General features: G+C 49.9%; 1 protein-coding gene across 4 annotated transcripts; it reads left to right on the forward strand.

Moving 5' to 3' along the window:
- Positions 1-5,265: 5,265 nt before the first annotated feature.
- Positions 5,266-24,752, forward strand: H6PD (hexose-6-phosphate dehydrogenase/glucose 1-dehydrogenase). 4 transcript variants are annotated; one of them, XM_019541637.1, is made up of 6 exons: positions 5,266-5,323; positions 9,651-9,785; positions 13,370-14,026; positions 18,247-18,364; positions 20,588-20,857; positions 21,758-24,752. In XM_019541637.1, the coding sequence occupies exons 3-6, from the start codon at positions 13,400-13,402 to the stop codon at positions 23,113-23,115; spliced, it is 2,373 nt and encodes a 790-aa protein (XP_019397182.1). In that variant the 5' UTR covers positions 5,266-5,323; positions 9,651-9,785; positions 13,370-13,399; the 3' UTR covers positions 23,116-24,752. The 4 variants fall into 4 exon arrangements, with proteins under 4 accessions (XP_019397182.1, XP_019397185.1, XP_019397183.1 ...); XM_019541638.1 differs by having other exon boundaries at positions 5,272-5,328; positions 9,699-9,785; XM_019541639.1 differs by lacking the exon at positions 5,266-5,323 and adding an exon at positions 8,893-9,595 and having other exon boundaries at positions 9,699-9,785.
- The last annotated feature ends 2,832 nt before the right edge of the window (positions 24,753-27,584 follow it).

Raw genomic sequence — 27,584 nt, forward strand, 5'->3', positions numbered from 1 at the left:
AGTATAGGCCTCTCCCAGCTACTTCGCTCTGTGCAGGGACTCCAGGCAGACCCCCTGTGGTCCACTTTAATCCAGACACAGCAACTTTCTGCTGGTTACTTAACTGCTCCTCCAATCATAGTCTCTCTCTAAACTCAAGAACCCCATACAAAAACCTCCAAGCAACTTCTCTCTTCTCACAAAGAACCTATAAAGCTTTTGCTCATGTCTACAACATGCCCTTTTATTCCTACCTGTTCAGACCCTCCACTAGTCACCTGCCCTTCCTGGCTTATTGCTCTTGGGTGCCTCTCACTAGGTCCAGGTGGGAGACATCTACTTTATTACACAAGACCCTTTTCCCTTAAAGGAGCCAGTCACCCTATGATGGGACAGCAAAGGCATACCCATGACACTAGGGTAGTCACCTGCCAAATCTCAAGTCCCTCCTTCCTCCTACTCATAGAGATGCTAGAGCTTCTCAGGAAAATGTCTATTTTTTGTTACCACAACAGCACTTTTTTTTTTCTCAGTCATTTTCTTAGAATGGCTTAAACCACATTTTCTATTTCCTGAGCCATTCTGAAAAAAATCAGCCAGAAGCAGACACCCCGCATAGAAAACTGCAGTCCAAACTCCTACCTTCCTTTGTAATAACCTCATCTGACAAGGTCCCTGGCTGTACATTTGTTTCATAGACATAGACAATAGGGCTGGAAGGGACCTTGGAAGATCATCGAGTCCAGCCCCCTGCCCCAGATCCTGATGAGCACCCCTGATAAACTTACAGGCAGCCACCAGATCACCCCTGAGCCTACGCTTTTCCAGGCTGAAGAGTCCCATGGCTCTCAGCCTGTCATCATGAGGTCTGCTTTCCTGACCTCTGATCATGTGTGTGGCTCTCCTCTGGACTCTGTCTCAACAACACTGTGTCTGCGACTACTACACTGGGGAAACTGCACAGGCCCTGCTGCTGCTCCCACTCCCAAACTCCAGCTGCCTCTCAGAGCTCCTAACCTGGCCATGGCCGGGGAACCTCCATTTCCCACTTCAAGCTGGAGGAGTCCCAAGTGAGAACCGACCCACCCAGATCCATTTGTGCGGGCAAAACAGATCTGAGCACCAGGCAGCTATGGGTTAAGGGCAGTAGTTTCAGAGATCAAGGATTCCTGTAAATCTCTTGCTAAACACTCCGTGTAGTAATGTCCCTAAGAGGGGGTGGGGAAGGATCTGGGAGCTGGGTTAGTCTGTCCAGCTGGCACTTTTACAAATTAGTTATCTACCCTGTCACCAAGTTCAGTTTGTGAATTTTCATCATTTGGATTGTGATCCACACCCTTCCTGATGTCAGATGCAGTCTCCACTGGCAGCGTTCTTCCATTCCCCAGTGCTGGGCTGCATTAGCAGCAGCATGCTAGGAATCTGACAGCCATGTCTAATGTAAAACAGGCGACCACAGCATCCTTTCCCCTGCCCGAGTACAGAAGTGCATCCTGCAGAGGAGGAGAGGTGCCAACATGCAGGATGGAGCATTTGCTGCTGGGACCTGTGCTCTCTGCAGTAAAAGTTAGGCCTGCCATGGAAGACACTGAAAAACTCCCTGCACCTTTTTACTCAGATGCTCCATGCTCTGCCTCCTCTTAAGATGCCCTAAAGGATTTCATGAAAAGAGGGTCAAGCTGTCTGTGGGAAAGCCAGAGAACTGAAAAATGGAGGCAAATAACATGCCTCAAGAAACCTGCTGCAATTACAGTACACTACAGTAGTGTGTAGTGATGTGAGCACTGGGATAGGCATGAGAAGAGCTCTTGTTCTCTGCTCTGTCACTGGGTGACTGGAAAACAGGTTTAATACTATGTACCCACTTTGGTAACAATAGGTCATGCAATGAAAAGCACAGTGTTAGTGTTGGCTATCCATTCTTCAGGCTGACTTCCCTTTGCTGGACTGAATTAGAAGGGCTCAGCTGTGTGTCCTGAGCTCAGTGGTATAGGGCTGTGTGGATATTCTGCAAGGGACTTTGCTTTTAGGAACAGCGTCCCATCCCTGCTGGTTCCTGGCAGTTCTGAGCAGCTGTGCTGTGTGAAGCAGTGACATTTGTGAGGTCCCAGCTGCCCCTGGATTTGTTACAGTACATTTTAGTAACATGCGCATGTTTGTACAGGCTGCTTGATGGGGAGTTGCTGCAAGTCACCCACTCACAGGCAGGGCTGGACACAGGCATGGGCAAACTGGATGGCTGGACAGAAAGGAGACCCGAAAATGGTGAAAATAATAATTATTATTATCATTATCTCTGGCAAAGGGGGGCCCAATACTAAAAGTTCACCTGGGGCTGCCAGGAGTCTAGGTATGGTGCTGCTCACAAGGCCCTGATGCCCTACCCAGTGACTGGGCAGCAGAGCCCCCTTAGGAGGTCAAAGCTGGAGACCCCAAAGCCTTGGGTTGTGACGGTTACTGTGTGCTGGAGTTTATATGATGGGACAAACCAGGGGTGAGCACTAGCCTGACATTTCCTGCTGCATCACAAAGTCTGCCCTCAACACTGCCACCAGCATAATGCAGGATCCTGTGCCCCTGCAGCACTGGTTGGTGTGCAGAGGTGGCCAGGTGGAATCACAATGTCATCATGTGACAAGCACCTCACCGGACCCTGGCACTGGGACTCAGAGCAATATGCTAGCAATGGGCCTCTGAGAAATATCAGGCTGCTCCTAGGAGTCCTGAGAACCAGCCCAGACCAGGCAGACAGCAGCTGGTTATGCAAAGCACAGACAGACAGGGAGGAAAGAAAAATCCATCCCCTAAGGAGGGAACTCACTGGACTTGGGGAATGTACAGAGATCAGCACAGACCTAGCTGGACTGTGGCAGGAGCAAGGGAAGTGCTCTGGTGCAGTGTTTCTCAGACCATGGGTCATGACTCAAAACTGGGTGGCAAGAATATATGAAAGGGCCATGAACAAGCTTTAAAAATGGATTCTCCTTTAAGAGGGAAAAACATGGCTTTTCCCTTGCAGACTGGCAGAGTTCCAGTTTGCAAGGGGGTACTTTGGGCCATCCCCTACCCCACACACCCACCCCCTGCCCGTACACTGGGGGCTGAGGCCTGGAGGTGGGGGGCAGCACATTGGGCCCTGGGACCAGTGAGGGGCAGTGGGTCAGGGCTGGCCATCGATGTTCAGAAATGGGTCCTGCTACAAAACAGGTTGAGAACCACTGCTCTGGTGCCCTTGCACACCCCTTGGATTTCTGCTCCACCAAAGTTTAAAACCAGCTGCCTGACGATGGCAGCAGCATTTCTACTCGGGCAGTGCTGAGGGGTCAGTTGACTTCATGGCTCATCATCATGATCCATTCTCCAAGATTGGGGATTTTGACTGAGCTGTGCCAGTCCTGCTGGGACCAAAAGTGGAGATCCCTGGCTAGCGGGTCTTGCCCCTCCACTCGGGGTCAAACCGATCACCACATTTGGGGTCAAGAAGGACTTTTACCCCACCATCAGATTGGTCTGAACTCTGTGGGTTTTGCCTGCCTCTGCAGCGTGGGCCCTCTGTCTTGGACCTCTTGGTTATATACTGACAACATTTCACAGAAGCAGGATGTTGGCTGCTGGGGTTGCCCTGCTTTCCCCCTGCCAGATTCAGGTGTCGGGTCTATGTCGTGCCAGGGCTGACAGCAGTCTTGCGTTGAGTGTGGATGACAGAAGCTGCAGGACAGTTTTCATAGGTGCGAGGGACCTCAACAGACCATCGAGTCCGACCCCTGCCCCGGGCAGGAAAGCGCACTGGGGTCAGAGGACTCCGGCTGGGCACTCGTCCAGTGAAGGTCCCCAGGGTGGGAGGAGCACCACGTCCCTTGGCAGCCCGCCCCAGACTTTGGCCGCCCTCACCGTGAGGAAGTCTGGCTTGGACGGGGACGATCCCGCCGGAGAGTCGCTGCAGGTACTCGGGTAAATATGAACCCACCGCAGTTTTTCCTCTTGCCTGGCGGGATTAGATAAATAGCCGAGTGCTGAAACGCAAATAAAGCCGCTTCCTTGCAAACCCCAATCTGTTGCAACACTTTGGAGCCCCCTAACGCGTGCACCGCCAGCTTGCAAAAACCCCGAGGCGAACAACTCCCACAAACCGCCACCTCCCCGGCCCCCCCTACGGCGCGGGGTTTACTTCCGTGTGCGCGGGGCGGGGCAGGAGGGAGCACTTCCGGTTCCGTCACCTCTGGCGGGCCGGTTTCCTGCGTGCAGCCGCCGGGCCCGGGGCGGGGAGGTGAGTGCGTCATGCTTGCAGCGGCAGCGGGAGATGCTCTGCCCGGGGATTGCCCCCCGGGTCGCCCCCCCTCTGCCCCCGTCCTGCCGCTCGGGCAGTGGGATGCAAGGCAGGCCACGAGCATCCCATGCGGCCTGGGTTAGTGGCATCCGTCCCCGGGGTCCCCTCGCTATTCTCCTACCCCTCCGTGCCTGGCCGCCGGGGTCAGGCTCCTGGCTTGGTCACAACAGGTGTTAGGAAGGATCAGGCAGAGCTCATCGTTGCCCAGGCTTGCTTCTGATGCTCAGGCCCAGGGGCAGGCACTTCCTGCCGCGGCTGATCGACGTGCGGCCTTGCAGCACTGGGCCGGGCGCGTCGTGCCGTGGAGCCAGAGCGGGCACCGGACACTAATTCACCATGCGGGGTGCAACCTGTGCTCTGTAGACCAGTTATTTCGGGCGGAGGGCCGCTTGCTGAGTTTTGGCAAGCCAGAGGGCCGCACAACAGGCAGCCAGGGGCAAATAAATATTAATTTTCTAAGTTTTTTAGGGGCCGCATTTTACCCACCCCTGCTGCAGACCCTTGGGAGTCTGTAGACTGCAGGTAACCCCCGCTTAGCGCTCATAATTGGTTCCTGGAAAACCGAGCGTTAAGCAAAATGAGCGTTAAGCGAAACCGAAAGTGTTGGATGACCCAAGCAGGTGACCACAAGTGTTTTTAATGCCCCCAGATGGCGACCGGGCGCGTTATAGCGAAACGTGCTGAGCACTAAAATGCAGTCGGGTATCAATTTAAAATGAGCGTTATAGTGAAATAGCGCTAAGCAAAACAGTGCTGAGGAGGGGTTGCCTGTATGTCTCAGGGGTCTGTGAAAGATGACTGGTCAGTCAGAAGTATGTGAATACGCACATGTACAATTCAGGGGGGCCACATCTCCATTCAGAACTTCCAAAGGGATCCACACCTCTGTTCAAAATGTTTTAGGGGTCTGCAAATGAAAAAAATGTTAAAACCACTGCTCTACATTAATTATGTTTTCATCCCTACAGTGTGGGGGACTGAGGTCTGTCCAGTTGCGACAAGAGCTACAAAGACAAAGTGCTGTTTTGTTCAAATGACTGCTTTTCTTAGAAATGTAGAGGGCATGATTTCTCTGCTCGGCACGGCCCCAGTGCAAGACAAATCTGTCTTTTGTTCTGGCAGAGATCCATTATTGTTGTTTTATTACTTGCATTACTGTCATGCTTAGAAGTGCGACTCGTGGACCAGAACCCCACTGTGCTAGGTGCTGCGTGGAAAAACACTCCTTCCCTTGGGGTCCAGATTGCAAAGATCCCCTTATAACTGTCATGCTGTACTTTCCTTCTCTGTCTATTGGGTGCAAAGCTACTCTGCTCTCTGCCTGACAGGATTAACGTAGTTAACTACCTGTCTTTGTGTGTACACTAGCAGCCCAATAGGATACTCAAGGGAGGAAGACAAGCGTGGGAGAATATTTAGCCCAGGACTGTCAAACATGGGCTGGATCCAGCCTACAGACCTCCCCTGTTTCCCACCTGCAGCATACCTGATCAGACAACTGCTCCACCCAGTCTGGGACCCACACAGTATGGATCTCATAGTAGCCAGAACGGATGCTGCATGTGGTCAGCCTGGAGTGTATGCACTGGCTGCCCTGGCAGGACTGCCACACACTGTGCTGGCTGTGGGATGTGTGCCACACACAGTGTCTACTCCAACTGGTCTGGGATCCACGATCCACATGCTGCTCACAGGTGCTGCATGCACTGGGGGTCCAAACTTGCTGGAGCAGGCCCACAGGTGCTGATGTGGTTGCCATGTGCACCAATGCTGCTGCTCTGGCTGGACTATGCCACACACAGCGTCCATTCTGGCTGTTCAGGAATCTGCGCCACACACAGCACAGGTCCCAGAGCAGCTGGATCAGCTGGTGGATCCTGTATGTTGGGAAAGGGGAAGGGATCTGTGGGCCTGATTTGGCTCATGGACCAGCTCTGTGCCACTCATCTAGCCCCATGAGAGCCTGGGAGCAATGGCATCCAGGGTGAGAAAGTCCTTGACTCAGTAGCTGGCTTCTGTTTGCAAGTGATCTGAATCTGAAGCTCCACACGTGCAACTGGGGGCGGGAATCCTGGACACAGGTGTAGCATTACTGCCAGTGGGGTGCCACAGTGGACCTACTGGGAAGACCAGCTGTAAGGCCCTGATGCAAAATCCATCAGTCCTGCAGCTGTCAGGGTGTGTGTTATTGTGGGGAGATTGTGGTGTAGTGCAGCTGTCTCATGACCCTCTCAAGGAGTTGATTTGTTTTGTTACTTTTTGGAAACTTGCCTTTGTAAATCAAACCAAGCTCCCTTTAACAAGCTCCTGGAAGGAATATTATCCCAGGACACAGGTGTTCTTGGATCTGTAATCATGGTATGTGGACTCAAGTGTTTGCAGCCCTGTATTGGGGTTGAAAGATGACTCTCACTCTGTGTGGGCGGTATCTGGTTTTGTGTCAGGGCCAGGGAAGAGTTTTTTCCCCTTCATGATTGGATGGTGGGTTTTTTGTTCAGCTTCCTCTGAAGCATTGGTTATTGTCCACAGTAGTGGCCAGTGGCCCCTAAAGGGAAGAGTGTTGGCTGGGGTGCATTGGTGCTTCTGCCAGCACTTAGAAACCTCTCTGGTACCTGGCAAGAGGGTCTCTGTCTTGTAAATGGGTTCATGCCAGTCACCAGCTTTGGGGTCAGGAAAGCTTTTTCCCCCAGGACAGTGGCAAGGAGTGCAGGAGTGTTTGCCTTCCCCCATAGCATGAGGTGTGTTGTTTTTTTTCCCCCTACCATAGCCAGAGGATTTGGTGACTATACATTAGCCTAATAACTTCTATGCTGCCACTGTGGTTGGACATTGGAAGTACACTTGTCTCCTGTGCTGCTTACCTGTGGCCTGCTATGGGGTATTTTTGGTTTTGTTTTCAGAAGGTGCCCATGGCCGAAGTATGTGAGAGGCTGGGGTGGTTGATTTTTTGGGTTTCTTTGGGCAATGAAGAGGACTGGATTAGATCGCTTGCAAGACCCCTTCCTGGCCTATATTACTCTGCACTTGACCTGGAACAAGAGTGGAGATGCAGGGGCTTGTGCTGATTTAAGTAAACCAGATTTTGACCAGGTTTATTAGGCTGAACTGTTGCAGCTTTCTAACCTCGGTGAGCTCTAAGATTCCTCTCTCTGTGGTATTCTTGGGTGAGAGAAGCCCAGCTGGCTTTTCTTATCTATATTTTTAAAGTCCAGTTCAACAAATAGCAGCTGTAAAACAGGCTTGGTCCATGCCTGGGTGTTTTGCACCAAGGTAACAATCAATTTAGTACACCAGTATAAACCTTTAATGTAGGCAGACTTACCTTGGGGGAAAGCCTGCTCATAGCAGTTCAGCAAACTTGCTAAACTAAATGAAGCTGGTATGATTTAAACTGGTTTAAGTGGATCTGTAGTAGTGGTTTGCAGTGATGTTACTAAGTTGACTTCAAGTGATTTTAATGACACTGGGACAAGTTGGCCCATACAGACAAAGCTTCAGAAGGGTGAGCTTAGTGAGGTAGACATCCATACCAGCATCACAGGTTCCAAATCCTTGGAATAGGTAATGTTCCATGGCCTATTATATGGAAATATTTCATGAGGTCATTAAAAATCCTGTTTTGTAAATAAGGGCTGTGGGGTTTGCCGGTAAATCCTTTCCTGGCCCTGTTTAGCTGGGGAACATGCTGTGTTCCAGGTGTCCGCAACCCTAGACCCCAGAGGTGGCTGCATTTCAGTTACACCCTGTCTAAATAAACTTGAAGTTCTCTGTGGTCCCCTACCTGCATTGTCTATATTATATGGGAAGGAAGGAAATAGATACTGGTGTGAATACATTAGACAAGGTGATTAGGTACCACACTGTTGACCTTGTATGGCTGTCAGTGCTATTTGCTGAGTTACTTAAGTGAATGCACAAAAGTTACAAAGTAAAATAGGAAAGAGGGATGGAGGAATATGTAACAATGGATAGCTAGGAAGAGATGATATGAGGCAGATTTATGGGCTAAGATGCATCTTCTGGGACCTCTCAGGAGAGAAAAAATTCAGCTTGGACTTTTCTTAAGAGAGTAATATGCTCTGTGGTAAATGCTGAGGCTATCTCCTACTTCCACTTGCTAAATGTCAAGGCAGGTCAGGTTATAATTGCCTCTAATTGGCGCTTGGGTATTGGGTGACATTCATCAGCTGCATTCAGAGGTCTGAAGTTCTTCCCTGCATTTAAAAATTCTTAGAGCAGCTGTTTCTGAACTGATCTCTCAGACCTGAAAGCCCTGCTGCTCAGCCTGAGCAAGGGATGAAGCATGCTGGCATTCATTGTACTCATGAAATAGCATTACAACAGCACCCCAAAACTTGTGTCACAATCAGGCTCCCTTTGTGCAAATGTTGTACCCGGCTGCAGGATAGCTGACACACTTAAATACACAACATAGGCAAAAAGAGGGGGAATGGGTTTTCTTCTTATTCCAGTTTTGCTGAAAAGAAACTGAGGCATAGAAGGATGACCGCCCTGTCTAAGCCCATGAGTTGAACCACTTTGGCTTGGCTAGGATTGCCAAAGCATGGACTTGTAAAGGCATAGTTATGCCATATTGCATTGCACATTGTATTGCATAGTGTACCTTGGGGACTGCACAGATATAACTGTTTGGTAGAAAAAACTTACTCTTAACTAAGAGAGTTAAATTGATATTGGAACTATGCATAGGCAAAGCTAAATCTAAATGATTTGCTCTAGGTCAGAGCAGACACTAAACTCCTGATCTGTGGAGACCTAATCCAGGATTTTAAGCACAGCCTCATCTCTCTTAACCTGGACACTTACACTTGAGTGGCACTCAGATGCACAGCGAGATCACGCCTTACATTCTTCTAACCTGTTTCTGTAACTGATACAGACCTTGAGCTGTCCTCTTCTTTAAATCTCTATAATGGGTCGGTGATCACTGTCAAACAGTTAAGTCTCTAGGACCTTGACAAAGCAGAAGGACTTTTTAGAGAGAGTTCTCAGAGGTGAATTTGCTTATGTGCCAATGTTTCACACTCCAGCCGCTGTCTTGGAAACAAGCAGTTGGCTTCTGGCTTTTTTCTGCTTCCCTCCCTCTCTCTGAAACACAAGATCAAAAATCTGCATGCAAAGAAAAAAAAAATCTCTCTGGCCCTCCTTGTCAGCAAACATTTCCTAGCAATTTTGGCTGGCCTGAATGTGAAGCACTTGAAAATTACCTTTTTTCTGTGCTGGGAAGAGGAGGTTCTGCCTTGCTTCCCTCCCCTTTACCAGAAAGTGGTGAGTTGGCTTATTACTAAAACTGCCTCCTGTTTGTCTAATCTTTGATCCAGAGTGTTTGCTGGACCTCTGTGTGGGTTGTATACTCTGTCTCTGGCTACAGGAGAAGAAAAGTCTGTGTTGTCAGGGGGGTCCTCGAAGAAGCAACTTCCAGCTGAGTTAGTCTCTGCGGAGCTGTCGTGTTACTCAGGTGAGTCTGCTAGGTGGGTTTCAATCGGGTTTATTCAGGATGCAACAAGCAGGGGTTCTGCAGAGTTCCTTGTAGTTTTTATAGTGATTTAGGGAGAGCTGAGTGTGGAAAAGAAGAGGTCTTTTCCCTGACCCATCTAGGAAGAAAATTGGACTCAGAAGGTGGGACTTGTTCCACTCACAGCAGTTCAGTGGATGAGAGTCCAGGCCTTTCACTCCAAAAAAAGAGAAAGATTTCAAGTTGGGCTTGTGGGGGAGAAAGAGAAGGACCTTTGCTCCTTTGAGCACAGATGTGGGTATAACTGGGTTGGGGCACTACAGCCTGCGATGGAGGGAGACACTTGCTGCAGCTGGTAAGGGATTCTGGGAGGCCGTGGAAACCCTTGATTCCTCTCTCTGTCTCTCTCTACAAAGTGCGTCCAGCTCTGCCCCATTTACTTCTCCAGGATCCAGCTCTGACTTGTGCTGTATTGGCACTGCTTAATGCATTCCAGCAAGCTGCCAAGCTCCAGCTGGGTGTCAGCAGCTGGGGGAGGTTTGGGAATTTATTTTTCCCCTGAGCATTTATTCTACAAGCTCTGCCTTGCTCTGTTCCTCCCCTCAGCTGCAGGCCTGCCCACTTGAACTCCTTCGGAGGTAGCTTTACCTGCACTGTGAAAATACTCCTGATTCACAACAGGCGCAGCAGAACGTGGTTTGAACAGCAAGCCTAGCCCAGGATGATCTGCATTCAGCACAGAGCAGTCAATCTAGCAGTCGGACACTACTTCCCCCCCCCCCGACACCCATAGCCGGGGCCAAGTAACGGCATGCATGAGCCAGAGAGAGCACAGTGTGCTCCCCTGATTGGCACCCCATTCTGCTGATGCTTTGAGAGTGGTTGGAGTGGACTAGCGGAGAATAGACAGCAGGATGTGGGCTCAAGGGAAGTTGGCAACATTAAATGAGGCTATGGGCAGGGAAGAGAAAGATCCTAATTGCAAACTGTTCCCTTTTCATGCAAGGATCATGGCAGGGCCAAGCCTTTCATTTGCTCCTGCAGTGGCCTGAATGGGAAGTGTTGGAGCTGCTGATACCAGAGTAAACAGGCTTAAAAAATAGACTGGAAGGTCCATGCTTTGGAGGGGCAGTGCCTAGTCTTCAGAAGTGCAGCCTTTCTTTTGGCCCATTTATTGTGTTTGTGGAGAGCGAATGTTTCCTCTTGCAAGAGGATAAATCAGATGGGCTGGAGGAAGGCTCTCCACAAATAGCTCAAATGACTTCAAATGTACACTTGGCTTCTCAAGAAGGGGGGGTTCTTTCCAGCCCCAGTGAGAGTGGAAATGGCGCCATCCTTTTTTTTTTATTTTAATCTCAGCAGTTTTGGCAGGGTTGGGAAGAAGGAGGTGCTTTGTATGGCTTGGGGGCTTTTTGATTAAAACTAAAACCTGTCCTTGCTGTGCAAGGAAGCTAGGCTGTGGGGCTTATTTGAGAGCCAGAAAGTAAAATAGACTGGGCTTCTTTCCCTGACCTCTATGAGGGAAATCATGAAACAAGAAAAATGTAATGGTGGAAAATAAATTTGCTCTTTTATTGAGACTCTTCATGACATGGTGGTCTGTGATCACAGGGCTTTAGACTTGACCTAGAAGGTTCCTTCCAGTCCCGTGTTTCTCACTAAAACCTGGTATACGGTTTTAAGTTGCTGTAACTATGTCAGGAAAGGTTGTGTGTGTGTTATTTTGCATGCATGTACAGTGGAAACCCTACTGTAGACACAATTGTACTAGCACAAAGATGCCTTATATTTGGTATTGCTCATTCTCCTTCTTGTACAGAAATAGCTGTATGTGTGTAAAGTACCTCAGTACCAGAAGAACTGCATCCATACTCTGAAGATTGTACTGCTTCCTATTCTAGTATCATTAAAAGGCATGACTCTAGTGCAGACAAGGACGAAGTTTGAAATGCCAGTGAAAGCCCTTGATAATCTTAGCTGGGCTGTCATTGTGGCTGCACTCCAAGAGTGTACAGTCCTAGGAAACTAGGTGAGCGGAGCGAGATAACAACTGATGCAATAGCTTATGAATAAACTATTGTGCATAAACCTTGTGCTGTTTTCATAACTTGTCATTCTGCATTAGCCCTCCTGGGTTCCTGTGCACAAAGAACAAAGCGCCTCCTCCATCTGAAGACAACTTGGATTTTGGATTAGGGAATACAAGAGCAAGAAAGACTAAAAGAAGATATGTTGGGGCTTTTTTTCCAGGCAGTGCACTGTGTGTGCCTCATTTTTTACTGGGTGCCAGTTCTGCAGGCAGGCAGGGTCCTTAGAGATGTATAGGTGCAGTACATGGTGCCATTGCTGCCCATGCTAATGGCATGAGAGCTGGTCCCATAGCTAGACAGGGTTGTTGCCAAATGCTCCCTGCCTCGCGCAGTCCATTTCAATTTGTTAGAACCTGGTTCCAAGCCCTTTTCTGGAATGTAGATACACGAGCCATAAACTTGCTGTGCATTACAGATGCAACGCAAACAGCCAGAGAACTGGAATTGCTAGTTGCAGTGCCCGTCTCTGAAAATGCTTTGACAATATTGACATGAAGTGATGCCAGAATGGAATAACAGGCCAGCAGAAGAGCCCTGAGCAGGAAGCTGTTGCGAGCGGCATCCTGCTTGCATGGACACACATGTTCATTCATAGCAGAGCCTGAAATCTGCATGAGAAAGGACTTCGGTTCCAGAGCCCAAAGCCATTGACCCCTTTGATAACCTGGCTCGTAGGGGGAATGCTTATGCAACTGTAAGACAAGGTTCTTTCGGGAAATCTGATACCTTTTATTAGGCCAACTGAAATAGTTGGAAAAATTCTTTGCAAGCTTTCGGGTACAGTTATCCTTCGTCAGGGAGAGGAAGCATCTGCAGGTGGTCTGTGCTCTGCCCAAAGAACCTTGTCTGCCTATCTCCTTAGACCAGCACGGGTACAACCTGCACCCATGCGACTGTAAGGCATTTGATGCCAGTGCTGTTTTCTGCTTCATGCTTGCTCCTCTTGACATGATAGGGAATAATCTGATGGAGTCTCTGGGCCTTACCTTAATACTAGGAGTGTTTGGCAGTAATCGAAGACTAGCTGTAAACCAGGGGTAAAGCAGCAATGCTGTACTGCACCTATGCAGCTTCACACTTCTGTGTAGCCAGCCTTACACTGTTGATCATGTTACAGGTGTTGGTCCCCTGCCTGCATCCACCAGCAGAAGCTGGCCCTTCCCATGGTGACAGAAGCCACCTTGTTTATGCCACTTCCCGGATTCTCTCCATCCTCTTTTTGATTAAGGTCTTTCCTTATCAGGCAACTAGGGCTGACTCGGCAAAGCAGAGATCACTCCTGCCTACAGCAAATGTTTATTGCCCTGCAATGACTTTGTCCAAAAGTACAGCTGATCTGCCTTTGCTGTGTAACTGTAGGAGTGAGGGTGTTAAGTGAAGGATCCAGGTGAAAGTTCCCGCTCTTGTGCAAGATCGGTTGCTTGAGGTTGCCTTGTGGTTTCATATGCTGCAGCACCGAGGCCTGATGTATTTCCTTTCTCTTCTCCAAACCTCCAGCTTTACCAGAGCCTTGCCTGCACCCCAAGGATGCTGAGGACAGTTCTCTGTGTCATCTTCCTCTTGAGAGCCCTGCCAGCTTCAGCTAATGAGTCCCGAGGCCACATCTCCGTGGTCTTGCTGGGTGCTACGGGAGACCTGGCCAAGAAATACTTGTGGCAGGGGCTGTTCCAGCTCTACCGGGATGAAGTGAGCAATGGCCACAGCTTCACCTTCCATGGGGCTGCACTGACGGCACCCGAGCCAGGACAGAAGATGATGTTTGAGGTGCTGAAGAATCTGGCATGTCCTCCAGATGAACACCCCACCAGGTGCGCTGTGCTGAAGGACCAGTTCCTAAAGCTGAGCCAGTACTACCAGCTGAGAACTGCAGAGAACTACACTGTCCTGAACAGGGAGATTGAGAAGCTTCTCGAGCAGGAGGAGCTGGAGGAAGCTGGCAGGATCTTCTACTTCTCAGTACCACCATTTGCCTATGCTGAAATTGCTGGCCACGTTAACAGCAGCTGCAGGCCACGTCCAGGAGCCTGGCTGCGTGTGGTACTGGAGAAACCCTTTGGTCATGACCTTGAGTCAGCCCAGCAGCTGGCTGCAGAGCTGAGGAACTTCTTCAAAGAAGAGGAGATGTACCGGGTGGATCACTACCTTGGCAAACAGGTGAGGAAATGTGAAGCACTCAGTCACCCAGCTGGTCAGTATCTACACTTCAGCCTTCCATGTGGTGGTTGCTCTGGGTTGCCAGGTACACTAACCATCACCCCACAAGCAGGTCTCTTAACTTGCTGGAGCAATTATTGAGGCCTGTGTTACTCCTCCAGTCCCAGCCCATGTCAACCGGAAGGCATGACGCTCAAGCAGATTTTTCTGTTTCCCTTCTCTCTTCCACTAAGGGATTCGGAACCATTTATGGGCCTCCTACTCTTAGGATGTGATTACATGTTAGAGCTACCAGGTGATAATACTAAGGAATGTTAATCTGTGTTTAAGGTTAATGAGTGCTAGTGATCAGTCATACATTTGGGGTTAATACCCTCTCTAATGAGCACTGTTCAGACTCATTGCTAGAGGGCTGGCGAGCAGGGGCAAGGTTAGAGGTGGTCTGTTCCATGCCTGTCCTGCTCACTGGCTCTCTAGCCACACTGTAGGCTAGGGAGAGTGGGGAGGGACCCCCATGCTGCTTGAATCTACTCCCTGAATTGGCCTGCTGCCCCCCATCAGCCCCCAGATCCTCCTTCCACCTCCTGCGTCCAGCAATTGCTGCCCTGTCACTGTAGTCAGCCTGACAGCAGTGCAACCAGCCTGACAGCAGCGATGGTAGTGGTCATGGGGGTAGGGGGGTGCCTGCTTCCTGCAGCCCTCCCCCCACACACACCCAGATCCAGGGTCAGGTGAACACCTCTTCCCCCCCCCCGCATAAGTGCTGCTTGACTCTAAGATGCCTAGAGGGCATTTAACACTAGTTCACAAGCCTTGCTGGCTGCTTGTACATGCCACAGGGGTTTAATTTGATTAGGTTCTCCCTAAATTTAAATGGTGGATTTTTAAAAATACCACTTAAATTTAGGGAGAATTAAACTGAACTGAACCCCCATGGTGTGTACACAAGGGTGGGGGCCCAATCCTTACCTGCCTCTTCAGCAGTGGGGGGGGGCAGGGCAAGCTGCCAGTAGACCAAGTGATCCCTGAGCTGCGCAGAGCTCCCCCCCAGGTGGCACCTTCCCACTTGCACCTGACTCAGGCGGTCCCGGGGGGGGTGCTGCAGCTGCGGAGGGAAGCACCAGGCCCTTGTGCAGCTCAGGCAGGCTGGCAGGCAGGCTCCGGGGAGGGGGGACAAAAAAGGATTAGGCTTACTGCTTTTTTTGGGGGGTTTTTTTTTTCAGTGGAACCTGCCTGCACGGGCTGCCTCTGTGTCCCACAACCCCTGACCTGCATGGGGCCCACCAAGCCCTGAGTATGTTGGCTTCCAGCACCCTGTGCACTGTTGCACTTTGTTAGGTAGCAAACCTCAGAGGTGTTTTACCTTGCAACGTAACAAAGTCATTTAAAGTGGAACATACCACTGAGCATGCAAACAGTAATGCCATTAAAGTGGTGCAAAAGGGCATTTAAGCCACTTTAAAGGCCAATTTTGTGGTGTGTACAAAGGCCCAATGTGTGATCATTCAAATTTTAAGTGCTCTTAACAGGGTTTCATTGTACTGTGTAATCTCACCCTTAGTTCCTAGTCTTTGTCCAAACTGGAGTGTACTTTGCCTACTGAAAGGGAAGCAAGTTGGCTTGGGGCCGGGATTGGATTCAGTTCCCAGGCCTCCTGGATTTACTTCCCAGGTCTGCTTCCCAGGTTTTGGTCACTTATTTGCCCTGTGCCTTGGTTTCTGCACCCCTGGGTAGTCTCTGCTTGGGGGTGGGGTTCAGAGGCTGAACAGTCTCCTCTCTATGAAGTACCTTGAATTTTTCTATCAGTATCACTGTGTACCTCGACCCAGCTGCCTCCCTCTGGTCTCTAAGGGCATCTGTCTTTCCTCCTGATCCCAGGCAGAGCATGATGAAGCCTGTCTGCTGAAGGGAGCGAATCCAGCCTGCTAGTCCCAGCAGAAGCTGCTCGACCTTGCAGTGACCAGCTGTTCCTCTCCCCTTGCAGGAGGCTGCTGTCCCAGGCTTCAGTGGGGCAGGCAAGAGGCAGACCCTTTTTACACCAAAGCGATAGTCAGGCCTTTCTCTCTCCCCCTCTTGAGGAGGTGGCTATACGTGTGTCGGGGGTGCTGCATGAGAGACAGAGGCACAATCCATCTGGTCTTGCAGCCAAGGTCAGGGCTTTGATTTCGCTGAATAAGGAAACCCTGCCCCTCTTGGACCACAGCCCCCTCATTACAGAACAGATCAGCCTGTTAGAGCGGGGTTCTGGGGGGGTCTTTTTATTTGATACAAGGTGGAGTCACTTCTTTATTTAATGGTCAGCTGGTTTTTCAAGGGCTGGTTTCTCTGCATGTGTGACTGCAGCAGGGACCTGGTTTTTCAGGGGCTCATGCCTCTGCATGACTGCAGCAAGGGACCATGGAGGGAGCAAGGTTGGAAAAGCAGGGAACAGAACCCTGCAGTGGGGGAAGAAAGGGTGTGGGGCAAGGGGGAGAGCAGGAGACAGATTGATCATTTGGTTCACTTATCACTGTTCCTCTGTTCCCCAGCCCCAGGTAATTTTGGCTGGGAGGCACAACCTGTGTTTGCTCTCCCCTGAACCACACCTCCACACAGCTGTGCTGGCCACATTCAGCATTGTCAGATTTAGCTGGGAAAATACCAGTTCCTCCATAGGTGCAGGGCCAGCTGTGCTGATGGGGAAGGCAGGTGGTGTGTGGCATAGGGAGATTGTATCAACTCACCCTGCCTCAGTGACCTGGAGCTCAGCAGCCAGTGGAGAGGTTTCCCTTTGGCTGTCCTTGGCTCTTTCTGGTAAGACCCCAAGAGTGGACTGCACTTCTGGTGGCCTACTGTCCCCTAGCCCCATCCTCTAAATTGTAAATGTGCTGTCAAGAGATTGGGGTCGGGGTGAGGGTGGGAAGGGGAGCTGAGGGGGTTGGCCTGTCCAGGAACCATTCAGATCTGAGGGCTGCCTGCCTGCAGTATGGATGCAGCACCTCGGGGAATCAGCACAGAGTTGCAGGGCTCGATTTTTCTGGCCTTGCCCTCTCTATCCCAGTCACTTCCCAGGGGGTCCCAAGGAACTCCACGTGGTCCCTAATGCATCTGCAATGCTACGTACACCCACACCTGCAGCTTTAGCACAGAGACAGCTTGTCTGGGAATGGCTGGGCCACATGCAGGAACTGGCGGTTGGCTTGATGTGACTCTGTGTCCCTGGGTTTTCGTTCATCTTATTTCCTTACAGGGCTTGTGATTGCAGGAAGCACCTTTCCCTAGGGAGGTAACTGGCATCGGCTCAGTATTCATGTCACAACAGTGAGAGGCAAAATGACTTGCCTGAGGTCACCTGGCCTGTAAGTGGCAGAGCCAGGAATAGAAGCTGGATCCCATAAGCCCCTGATGACTGTAGAGCTGCACAGACACTTTACTGCGGCTCCTGAGCCTTGGTTTCACTCTCTTGGGTCAGGCGGCCAGAAGTCTCAGATGACGTCCTTCCAGCTTCTACCTGCCTTAGTCAGCCTGCTGATAAGGCATCAGTTTTCATAGCCATGATGGATACTGTGAAAGTCTCTCTCCCTCCCCCTGAGCACAGGGCTTTCAGGACAGTGCTGTATGTCATAGTGACTGGGCAGCTGTGTGGCCCCAGAGAGAGCACACTGAGGACACCTTGTCCTTGCCTGAGTGCGGTGTGACATCCTGGTTTGGAAGTAGCCTGTCCTGTCCATAGTGCTGCGTCCTGCTCCCAGTCACAAAGGTGCATGTCTGGCTGCAAGGAGAGCTTCTTTGCTAGAGCTTAGATTTCTTTTTTCTCCAAGTGAGAGCAGATGGCTTAGCGGTGTAAGCATCTGATTTGATGCATCTCAGCTCCCTGGAACCATACGTTAGAGTCCCAGCAGGGTCTGACTCAGCCCTTTGTCCTTCTGATGGAGACAAACTGAGTGTCTTGCAGTTTGCATACATCTTGCAGGTGAAACCTCAAAATGTTTGCTTTGTTTGGGGAGACCTTTCACGTTTGCTCTGGACAGGCGCTGAAGACCCCATCATACTTTCCACAAGCATCAGACATTCCCATATGTTCATGTGAAGATTTCCCTTCCCATGCTGCTTGGAACAGGCATGTGCTGCCTCTGCCTCAGAGTCGCTGCATGTTAGTGCTATGGCATGGGGGGTATTGTAGAAATGCTAGTGGATTTGAATTTGTATTGATACCTTAATGTGTTTTTTCCCCTCTACAGGCTGTAGCCCATATCTTGCCTTTCCGAGACCAGAACCGACAGTTTCTGGACCCAATTTGGAACCGGCATCATGTGGAAAGAGTGGAGATTGTCTTGAAAGAGACTGTGGATGCTAAAGGTCAGTGAGCCAGGACTGCAGCAATTGGCTGAGCTAACACTGGAGAATTCATCAAGAGCAGAGAGATATTAGCATATATCTGCATGAGAGTGACTCCTGTGACTGCAGCCTACAAATGCAAACGAAAGAGGCCAGGCAGGTGTCTGAGTGATGCCATTGGCACATAGGAGACTTTAGTTGGTTGCCGGTCATGGCTGATCCCCCTCCCTGCTGGGAATAGCAGGGAAGAGAGTGGTTTGATCTCCTGGGGTAGGAAGCCATCAGGCTTTGAATATGCGTGGCTGGGAATCGGACAGTCCCATCCAGAGCTCAGCTGAGAGTAGGGAACCTGCATGCTGCCTTGCCCTCTGGCAGCAAGGCTTGGCTGTGTTTCAGATGCCTATTTAGAGCCAAAAGACCCCAGACCCTGCTGTGAATGGACTGGAAAAGGTTTAATTTTGTGGTGACTCTGCAGCCATGCCAAAGGTTCTGTGGCCTTAGGGCCTGCCTGCATGGCCATTTGCTGAGCCTAGCTTCCCATTGTAACTCTGTGCCTTTGCTTTCCCCTCCGGCTGGCTGCCCCCTTGTACTAAAACCAGAGTTGGAAGCATTTGTTCTCTGGAGGGAGGCTGCTGGAGCTTGGCTGATACTGTGCACCCATCTAGGCACATGTGCTCTCTCCCTTTCTGGAAAAAGCCTTGCAGAGCCTGGTGCTGCTGGTGTGGGTCTCCTGCTGAAGGACACGGCTGCAATCCCTCTCTGCAGTGCTGCAGCATACTCTCTGCAGTGCTGAGCATAAAGCACTCCAGGCTGCGCTGCCACCCACAGCACTTCCTGGGATGCCAGGTCCCCTCATTTCTGCAACATCAGGACTGCACCTTCATCCCCACCCTGCCCCCCACAATGCTAATTAATGCAATTCTTTAAAAGCCTTGAGTAGTCCTGGGCTTGGCAGCTCATATCTGAGCCAGGCCCCTTCATAGGAGAGGGAGAGCAGTGCTGCCTGTACCTTGTCCTGTCTTTCCTTCTCCCCCATCCCCCCGCCGACACTGCACACATTCGGTCATTTTTCATTGTATGACTCTTTCTCTGTGCGTCTGCCGTTAGCAGCTTGGCTCCCAGAGAGTCTGCAGCATTGATTACATTAATGAATGTGCCTTTAGATTAGAGTGAGGGAGATGAATGTATCAATAGGGGAAGCCCACAGCACTGATGCAGTCTGCAGGGCTCAGCCTGCTACAGACCAGCTGACAGAAGGCTCTGGTTTGAATAAACTGTTTTAATAGGAAAGTGTCTGTCTTCTTTCTCCCAGCCCAGTAAGAAGCCAGCCAGGGGTGGGGAGAAAACAGAGGGCTTTATGCACTGAAGTTGATCTCTCCTGTCCCCCAGGGCATGGGGTAGGCACACAGCCAGGGCTGCAGGCAGCACAGTGGAGTTTTGCTGCCCCAAGCAGTGAGCAGAAGAGCCCCCTTCGCAGGATCCCAGTTTAATGTTCTAGTGGCCTCTTCCACTACTGCAGAATTGCTCAGAGTGACTGGGCATTTGGCCCTTTTCTATTCAGGCTTTCAGGTGGATACCCACAGCAGCAGACATTGTGGCTCCTGCTGGCCTCTATATCTGGCCCCTTGATTCGTTGGCAGTATTGGTACCATGAAGCAGATACCCTGCACTCCACAGTCTGGTCTCCGCTGGCTCCTTTGCCCAGCTCTGGGCCAGATGTCAATCATGGGTGCTGGACCAAGGCTTCAGGAAACGCAGAGCTGCTCTGCCAACCCAGTGAAGTGAAAGCTCCCTGCTCTTGGCCTCAGGAAGCACTTGGTGAGACTGGTGACTAAAGGTGGCCTCACACTGCCCTAGCACCCAAGGAAAGATGGGATGTGTCCCCACCTCTCTGACACTCTGCTCCTACCCCAGCCCCAGGCTCTCATTTCTCCCTCCAGAAGGATGTTCCTGCTTCTGCTCTGTTGAGGGCAGCAGCTCCCCTGTGAGTCCTTTATCACCTGCAGCAGCTTCTGCTAGGAAGCCTTTCTGTAGTGGCTGGAGCAGATTGGTGGGCTGGCGCGAGTTATTGATCTGCCCTTAGAGGCTGGCAGCAAGGCCTCCTTTTGGTGTGGAAAGGTTCTCCGTTGTTATTTCTCTTTACCCTTGTGGCACAAACATTCAAGCTGCTTGTCCCAATGCAGAGAGAGTTTGCACAAGGAGCTATTTTCCTGGCTTAGTATCATGCTTCTTCTTCACACACAGGCCGTGCCAGCTTTTATGAGCAGTACGGAGTCATCCGTGACGTCCTTCAGAACCACCTGACTGAGGTCATGATGTACCTCGCCATGGAGCTGCCAGCCAACATCAGCAGCACCGAAGATGTTCTTCAGCACAAGCTGCAGACCTTCAAGTCACTGCAAGGGCTGGAAAAGACCAGTGCTGTGATTGGGCAGTATCAAGCCTACACCAGCCAGGTGCAGGAGGAATTGCAGAAGGCCCAAAACTATTTCAGCATGACACCAACCTTTGCAGGTGGGGGCAGCCCCAGGCTGGTCACTTTTGCTCCATACTAATCAACTAGCTTGCTGAATTCATCCCTCTGACTTTAGTTTAGTGATCCAAGCTCTTTGCCTGTCATCTAGTCAAGCATTACTTAAGCCTTTTCACTCTTGCTAAGTCTGCTGGTTCATGACACAGGCTACAGCAGAAGTTACCTTTAAGCATCACCTAAAATTTTGCACATGTGCTGCAAGTGAAGGATGCGGGTGGTGGAATGGGAGATGAGCTCTGAAGTTCCATCCATCACTCAGGGTCTGTTTCCACTTCTGTAACAAGGGGACAAGACCTGCCCTTTGCATTCCTAGGGCTCCCGTCACAGTAATACCCAAGAGCCCTAACAATCTAATACTGTCCCATCTCACAGAGAGCAGTGCAGGCAGGTTAACTAAGAGATCCCCTGATAAGAAGTGCCATATATGAGCTGGCTGGCATTATTACTATTAATGCCTATGAAATATTTTTGATGGTGAATTCTACAGTGGTTTGTTACCTGTCTCACTTCTTTGCAGATGAGTGAGATGTCCCATGCATCTGAAGGATAAGGACTGTGGGTTTCTCTGTGGCTGGTGGGTCTCGGTTCAAAGCTGTCTCTAGCCATAATAAGTTTACTGAATGTTTAAACTTGGCTAAAAGATGCATCCCAGCTGGTCTGCAGAAGTGAGTTTCCTAAGTGGTAGCTACATGATTGATAAAGCTGGGTTGGATAGTTCGGAGAAAGCAAGGCAAGGTGTTGGGAAGGCGATGTTTGCTAGGGTTTATGTGACCCGGGCAAAGAGAATGGTGGGCAGCCATACTCTGTCCCGTTGAGTACGCTTACCCTGAACTTTGGGCCCCAGGCATCAGTCTGTAGCTGAGACGCCCATGTCATTTCAGGTGTTCTGATTCACATGGACAGCCTGCGCTGGGAAGGAGTTCCCTTCATCCTCACCTCAGGGAAAGCTCTGGATGAGCGGGTAGGCTACATTCGGGTCCTCTTCAAGAACCGTGCCTACTGCACCCAGAGCGAAGCCCTGAGAGATGCAGAGCGTAGCCAGTGCAAAGCCAAACAGATCATCTTCTACATCGGGCATGGGGAGCTGAACTCCCCTGCTGTGCTGGTTAGCCGGAACCTCTTCAGGCCTGTCATGCCAGAAGGCAGCTGGAGGGAAGTGACGGACCGTCCTCAGCTGCATCTCTTTGGACAGCCACTGTCTGATTACTATGTGTACAGCCCCGTGAAGGAGAGAGATGCCTATGCCATGCTCATCTCCAGCATCTACCATGCCAGAAAGGATTTCTTCATTACCACTGAGAACCTCTTGGCTTCCTGGGAGTTCTGGACCCCACTGCTGGACAGTATCTCTCATCAGGCCCCGCGACTATACCCAGGGGGAAGGGAGAACCAGCATCTCCTAGACTTTGAAATGCTGGGCCAGGAGCTCTCCTTTACACTGGCAGAGCCAGCTGAATTTCTACATACCAGCAAGCAAACTCCAGATGACTACCAAACCATTCAGACCAAGTTTCGGAACAGCTCGCTAGTCTCGGCCTGGCCAGAGGAGCTGGTTTCCCAGCTGGCGTCGGACTTGGAGGCAGTGGCTGCTCGGGCTGTGGCACGCTCTGGCAAATTCCACCTCGCTGTGTCGGGCGGCTCGAGCCCTGTGGTCCTGTTCCAGCGGTTAGCAAAGCACCACTACGGCTTCCCATGGAAACGCACTCACTTGTGGCTGGTGGATGAGCGCTGTGTGCCACTCACCGACCCCGAGTCCAACTTCTGCAGCTTGCACGACCACCTTCTAAAGCATGTCAGGGTGCCCTACTTCAATCTCCATCCCATGCCAGTGCGCCTGAACCGGCGGCTCTGTGTGGAGGAGGACCAGGGGCCAGAGCTGTATGCTGAAGAGATTGCGGCGCTAGTGACCAATGCCAGCTTCGATCTCGTACTGCTCGGAGTGGGTGCCGATGGGCACACGGCTTCCCTCTTCCCCCGTTCATCCAGTGGCCTTGGAGGGGACCAAGCAGTGGTGCTGACAGAGAGCCCCATCAAACCCCACCAGAGGATGAGCCTCAGCCTGCCCTTCATCAACAAAGCTAGGCAGGTGTTCATCCTGATCCTGGGAAGGGGCAAGCATGAAATCATAACCCTGCTCAGTAGAGTGGGGAATGAGCCCAAGAAATGGCCCATTTCAGGAGTCAGGCCCAGCTCTGGCCAGCTGGTCTGGTACATGGATTACGAAGCTCTGCTTGGATGATCTCCTCTTGGTACATCCTCCCCCTCACTTCTCCCATGGCTGTCAGATCTCAGACTTCCTAACGCTGTGCCTGCACTTAACCCATTTACAATAATGGCTCCTACCCCCAAGGGTCTCTTTAAGGCTGGGTAAAGACCCGTTGGCTGTAACATCTCCAACCTGTGAGCTGTAGAGGTGGTGCAGCTCAGTGTTCAGAGCTTGGGAGAAGGAGCCAAGAGACTAATGTTGCATTCCTGACTCTGCCACTGAATCTATTTTTGACCTTGGGCAGATTACTTCACTGCTGTGTGCCTCAGTTTCCCCCTCTAGACAGCGGGGTTAATAATCCTTACCTACCTCACAGGCATAATGTAAGACTTGTTTGATTCAATGCCTGCAACGTTCTTTGAGATTCTCAGGGGTAAAATGCAAGGGATGTTACTGAATGCTCATGTTCAGCTCTGATCAAACAGCCTGGACTACTGCAGCAGCGAAAGAGCCCCAATCAGAGTCCTGGTTGGACTGTGCTACCATCCTGTATGTGCCAGCTTCACGCAAAGAGTAGCCCTCTATTTCAGCAAATCACTAACCACATTCCCACTCTGTTGGCACAGTCGTGGAAGCTGCAGGTACCAAATGACTGCACCTTGCGGTAAGCAGCGCTTGTGATGCAGGCACTGAACTGTGCTCAATGCAATCCCTAGGCTTTATAAATTGCCCTGGTGCAGAGGCTAAGTTTATCAGCAGTAATTGCTGCTCTGCTTAAGTGCAGAGCTGGCACTGCAGGAGGTGGAAAGGGAAGCAGTGTGGATACGTTCAGGCTTTCAGGATTACGAGACGTGCACCCAAAGCATTGCAGTTCAGATTCATTATTCTGGAGATGTGTAATTTGTCTGCAGCATTGTAATTACAGATGGAAGCAGCTTCCTGGCATGGAGATCAGGGGAGGGGAGTGCAAATAGTTGGAATCAGAATTGGGTTTCCGCACATATCCTGAGCATCTTCATCACTTGCCCCAGGCAGGGTCTTGCTCTCTTCCAAGAGGTGGAGCTGTAGCTTGTGAAATTTCCATTTAAAGTGTCCTGCAGTAACAGTCCCCATGCAGAGCAGCGAGGGTACTGCAGCACCTGCACTGCTTCCTGAGGCGGCTGGCTTAGAAGGCAAGAGAGTTTCTGCCTCCTGCATGTCTTCTAGCTTTTTGATGCCCAAAACTCTGCTTGCTGTATCAGGACCCGTCTCTTGAAAGTACTGGAGGGGCTGGACGTGCCTGGTCCAGCCATGCGGGCTGAAAGAGGGGCTGCAGCCCTGTTTAGAAAGTGCTTGGAGATTCTTCAGATGCCTCTTTCCTCCTCCTCACCTCTTCACCTAAATTTCTTCTTGCCCGTGAAGCTGCTACACCTTTATACAAGAAAATCCTCTAGTGACCAGCCCCGCATGCTGTACCTGAAGGATGACCTGATGCATCAGGGAGCTCCCTGCAGAGTGTTGACTAACTTTCCCTCTTTGAATGAAGGAGCCCAGATAATGCCAGCTGCTCTGGGAGACTGGGTGCATCTACACGTGCAGTTAGCACGTAGCAATAAACACACAGTTTGTGCTGGAGTTTATTGCTCCCGGGCATAGTGTTTATACTTGCATCCAGGACCACAGCATATTAAGCAGGGGTGGTGCAGCCCCAGCTGCCAGAGAGCCTCGGGGGGTCAGCCTGCCAGCCTGGAGCTGCTCCACCTTGGCTCAGCATGCTACAAAGGGGTTCAGGGGGGCTACAGTGCAGAGCTAACCAGCAGGTAGCCCATGCACTGTAGCAGCCTTGTGCCCCAGCCAGCCATGGTCACAGTCTACATATGCATTTCAGCACATTAAATAACTCCGCCATAGGACAGTACTTGTCTCAAAAAGTGCTATCCTGCAGTGGAGTTAATTAAGTTACTGCACCCTAATAGGGGAACATGTGTAGACTGATGTTTCACTGGGGAGCTAATTAGTCAACTCTGCAGTAAAGCATATGTGTGGATGTACCCACTGAGGTGATGAGATCCACATGTCAGGTGGAAGTAAATCCACCCAAGCACATCTGGACCATGGCAGAACTGCAGGGAACCAGAACAGGGACATCCTACAAGTTCCTGGCAAAGAGAGGGAGCCGGTATTGGCACTGCACCCGCACTTCCACATCGTTGCCCAGCCAAACTAAGGAAAGGGAGACTGATGGTTTTCAGAAGGGTTCTCAACAGGCCCCTTTCCAGGAAGGCTGGTTACTTATTGCTGATACCTAGATGCTTGCCATTAGAGAATTAGCCCTGTTGGAAACCCCTGTGGTGTCAAAGCTGCCCAGGTATCAGTCTGACTGGGAGGGTTAGGATACTTTCCATGGAAAGTCTGGGCTCTGGCACTAGGTGGCACCAGGACCCTGCAAACAGACATGGTAAATTGTGTGTATGGCTTTCAAGCGCTGCCAGACTGGAGCCCGCAACCAAATTAGGCTGCTCTTCTGACTGCCTCCTAGCTTCAGAAAGAGCATGATGAGATCCTTGGGGGTCTGTGCCTTGTGGTCTGATGACTGGGTGCAGATGGGGAGTATCAGAGAATCCAAGGTTGGAGTAAAGGAAGGAAAAGTCTTCCACGGGGCTGAGAGAGAGACTCTAGGGACAAATCCTGTCCTGTCTTGAGCCCTGCACAGTCCTGCTGGTGGAGCTCTGAATGGGGCCCAGTTGGCTAGGCCTGGTGAAAGTGTACCAGCTGGGCAGGAGTCTGTCCACTGCTGTTTTGACACAGTGTGGCGTCCCTGCAGGCTGTTGGGATTCTGGGAATACATTGTGGGGTGGTAATAAAAAGTGCCTCAAAGAGGGATGAGATGTTTCTATGGAGTTTGAAGAGTTAAAACTAAAAAAATAGAGCGGAAGGACATACGGGCCGGTGCTTTCCAAAAAGAAAAGATTTTAAAGCATTTAAAAACAAAAACCTGCCACATTTACGAACATGACAATGATGCCGTTACAGTTGGATTTATAAAAACACAGTCCTGTCCGATCTCTGCTGGCTCTCATGTATCAGACAGCCAAGAACTTGTCAGTACAGGCCTGTTAATTGGGATAATGACTAAAGTAGGGTATGACTTGGAAGTGGTATGGATGCTCTTGTTCTGCAATAAAATTGACTATTTCAAATGATCTTAATCCACCTGATTAATCCTCTTAATACAAATTTATAGTAAAAAAAAAAAAAAAAGGCCTGACCTAAATCCACAAAACAAATCCAGTTTGGAACTGAGTGTAGGTAGTTCAAGGCTCAATTTTTCTTTCTTAAATAAGAATAGCTACATGAGATATAGCTTTCGACCGGTTGTGTGCACCTGGTATGTGGGAAAAGGATTTTAGAAAAAAGAGCACACCAGTTGTGTAAGGATACATGTTAACGACTATCGGAAGTACTGGCTGCAACAGTTTGGAGTTTTCCCTCCAATTCAATATTGATTTTTTCCCCCAAATAATTTGAATAACTAAATAGAGATTTTCACATCTTTAGGAGGCCGGGTTTTTCATTTTGTATTTGAAAACTGAATTCCTTTAAGTAGTTTCAAGTTGGGCACCAAAAATCACCAGTAAAATGAAAGGTTTCCCTTGATAAAACTCCATGAGAAACTTTGTAATAAATATTTTCAATACTTTTTTCATTACATAATTGTTCTCTTTTCTATATCTTTGTGTTCATTTTCAGCAAGCCTATTTTGATATCTTTCTCAGGGAAATGTCCTTTTCAGAATCGTCCCTTTTGAACTCTTCAGTGCTTTGTTAACAGTTGCTTGCCAAATAAAAAATAATAAGAGTGGGAGATAAATATTTTTAAGTTTCTGAAATGTGTTACTAGCAATAGACTGGATGGGGGACAAATGTAAAACCAGGAGATCAGTCACTGAAAAAGACAGTACATTAAAAATTTACTTTGCTCAAGGCCATGGAGTTGGAGTGCTGTTTATATTTCAGCAAACGTACTAATGGAAACTCGTCAAAGTATTTTTTTCAATGAACAGTATGTTGGAAATGGTGTGAGCAGGTGTCCTTCTGAGAATGTATGTTAAAGGTCCCAGCGAAGGGAAGCCCATTGAGTGGGTCATTGCCAGCAATATCTTTTAAAGGAAGAACAGTTTGTAACTGTGTTCTGTATAAAAACAGTGATGTGGTTGTTTTGTGTGTCACAGAAATCTAACACTGGAAATACCCTTTTTCACATGGTACTTTTTTTTTAATAGATCAAGTTGTAAAAATTTGTATTCGAATTCCTGAATTTGGTTTTGTGATTATGCTTTGTGATTAACAGAGGCATATATTTTTAAATAAAAATAAAATGCTTTTCATCAGTAAAATCCTCTTCCTGCCACAAACTGCCTTTCGACCTGTTTTTATTCATGCAGTCTCGAGGCCAGCTTCTGTTCCATCAACTAGGCATATATGTTGATTTAGCGACCCGAGTGCAATTCTTTTCCACCCCGT

The sequence above is a fragment of the Crocodylus porosus genome, unplaced genomic scaffold (genome assembly GCF_001723895.1).
Source record: "Crocodylus porosus isolate Cpor-Errol unplaced genomic scaffold, CroPor_comp1, whole genome shotgun sequence".
In the NCBI taxonomy this organism is placed as follows: Eukaryota; Metazoa; Chordata; order Crocodylia; family Crocodylidae; genus Crocodylus; species Crocodylus porosus.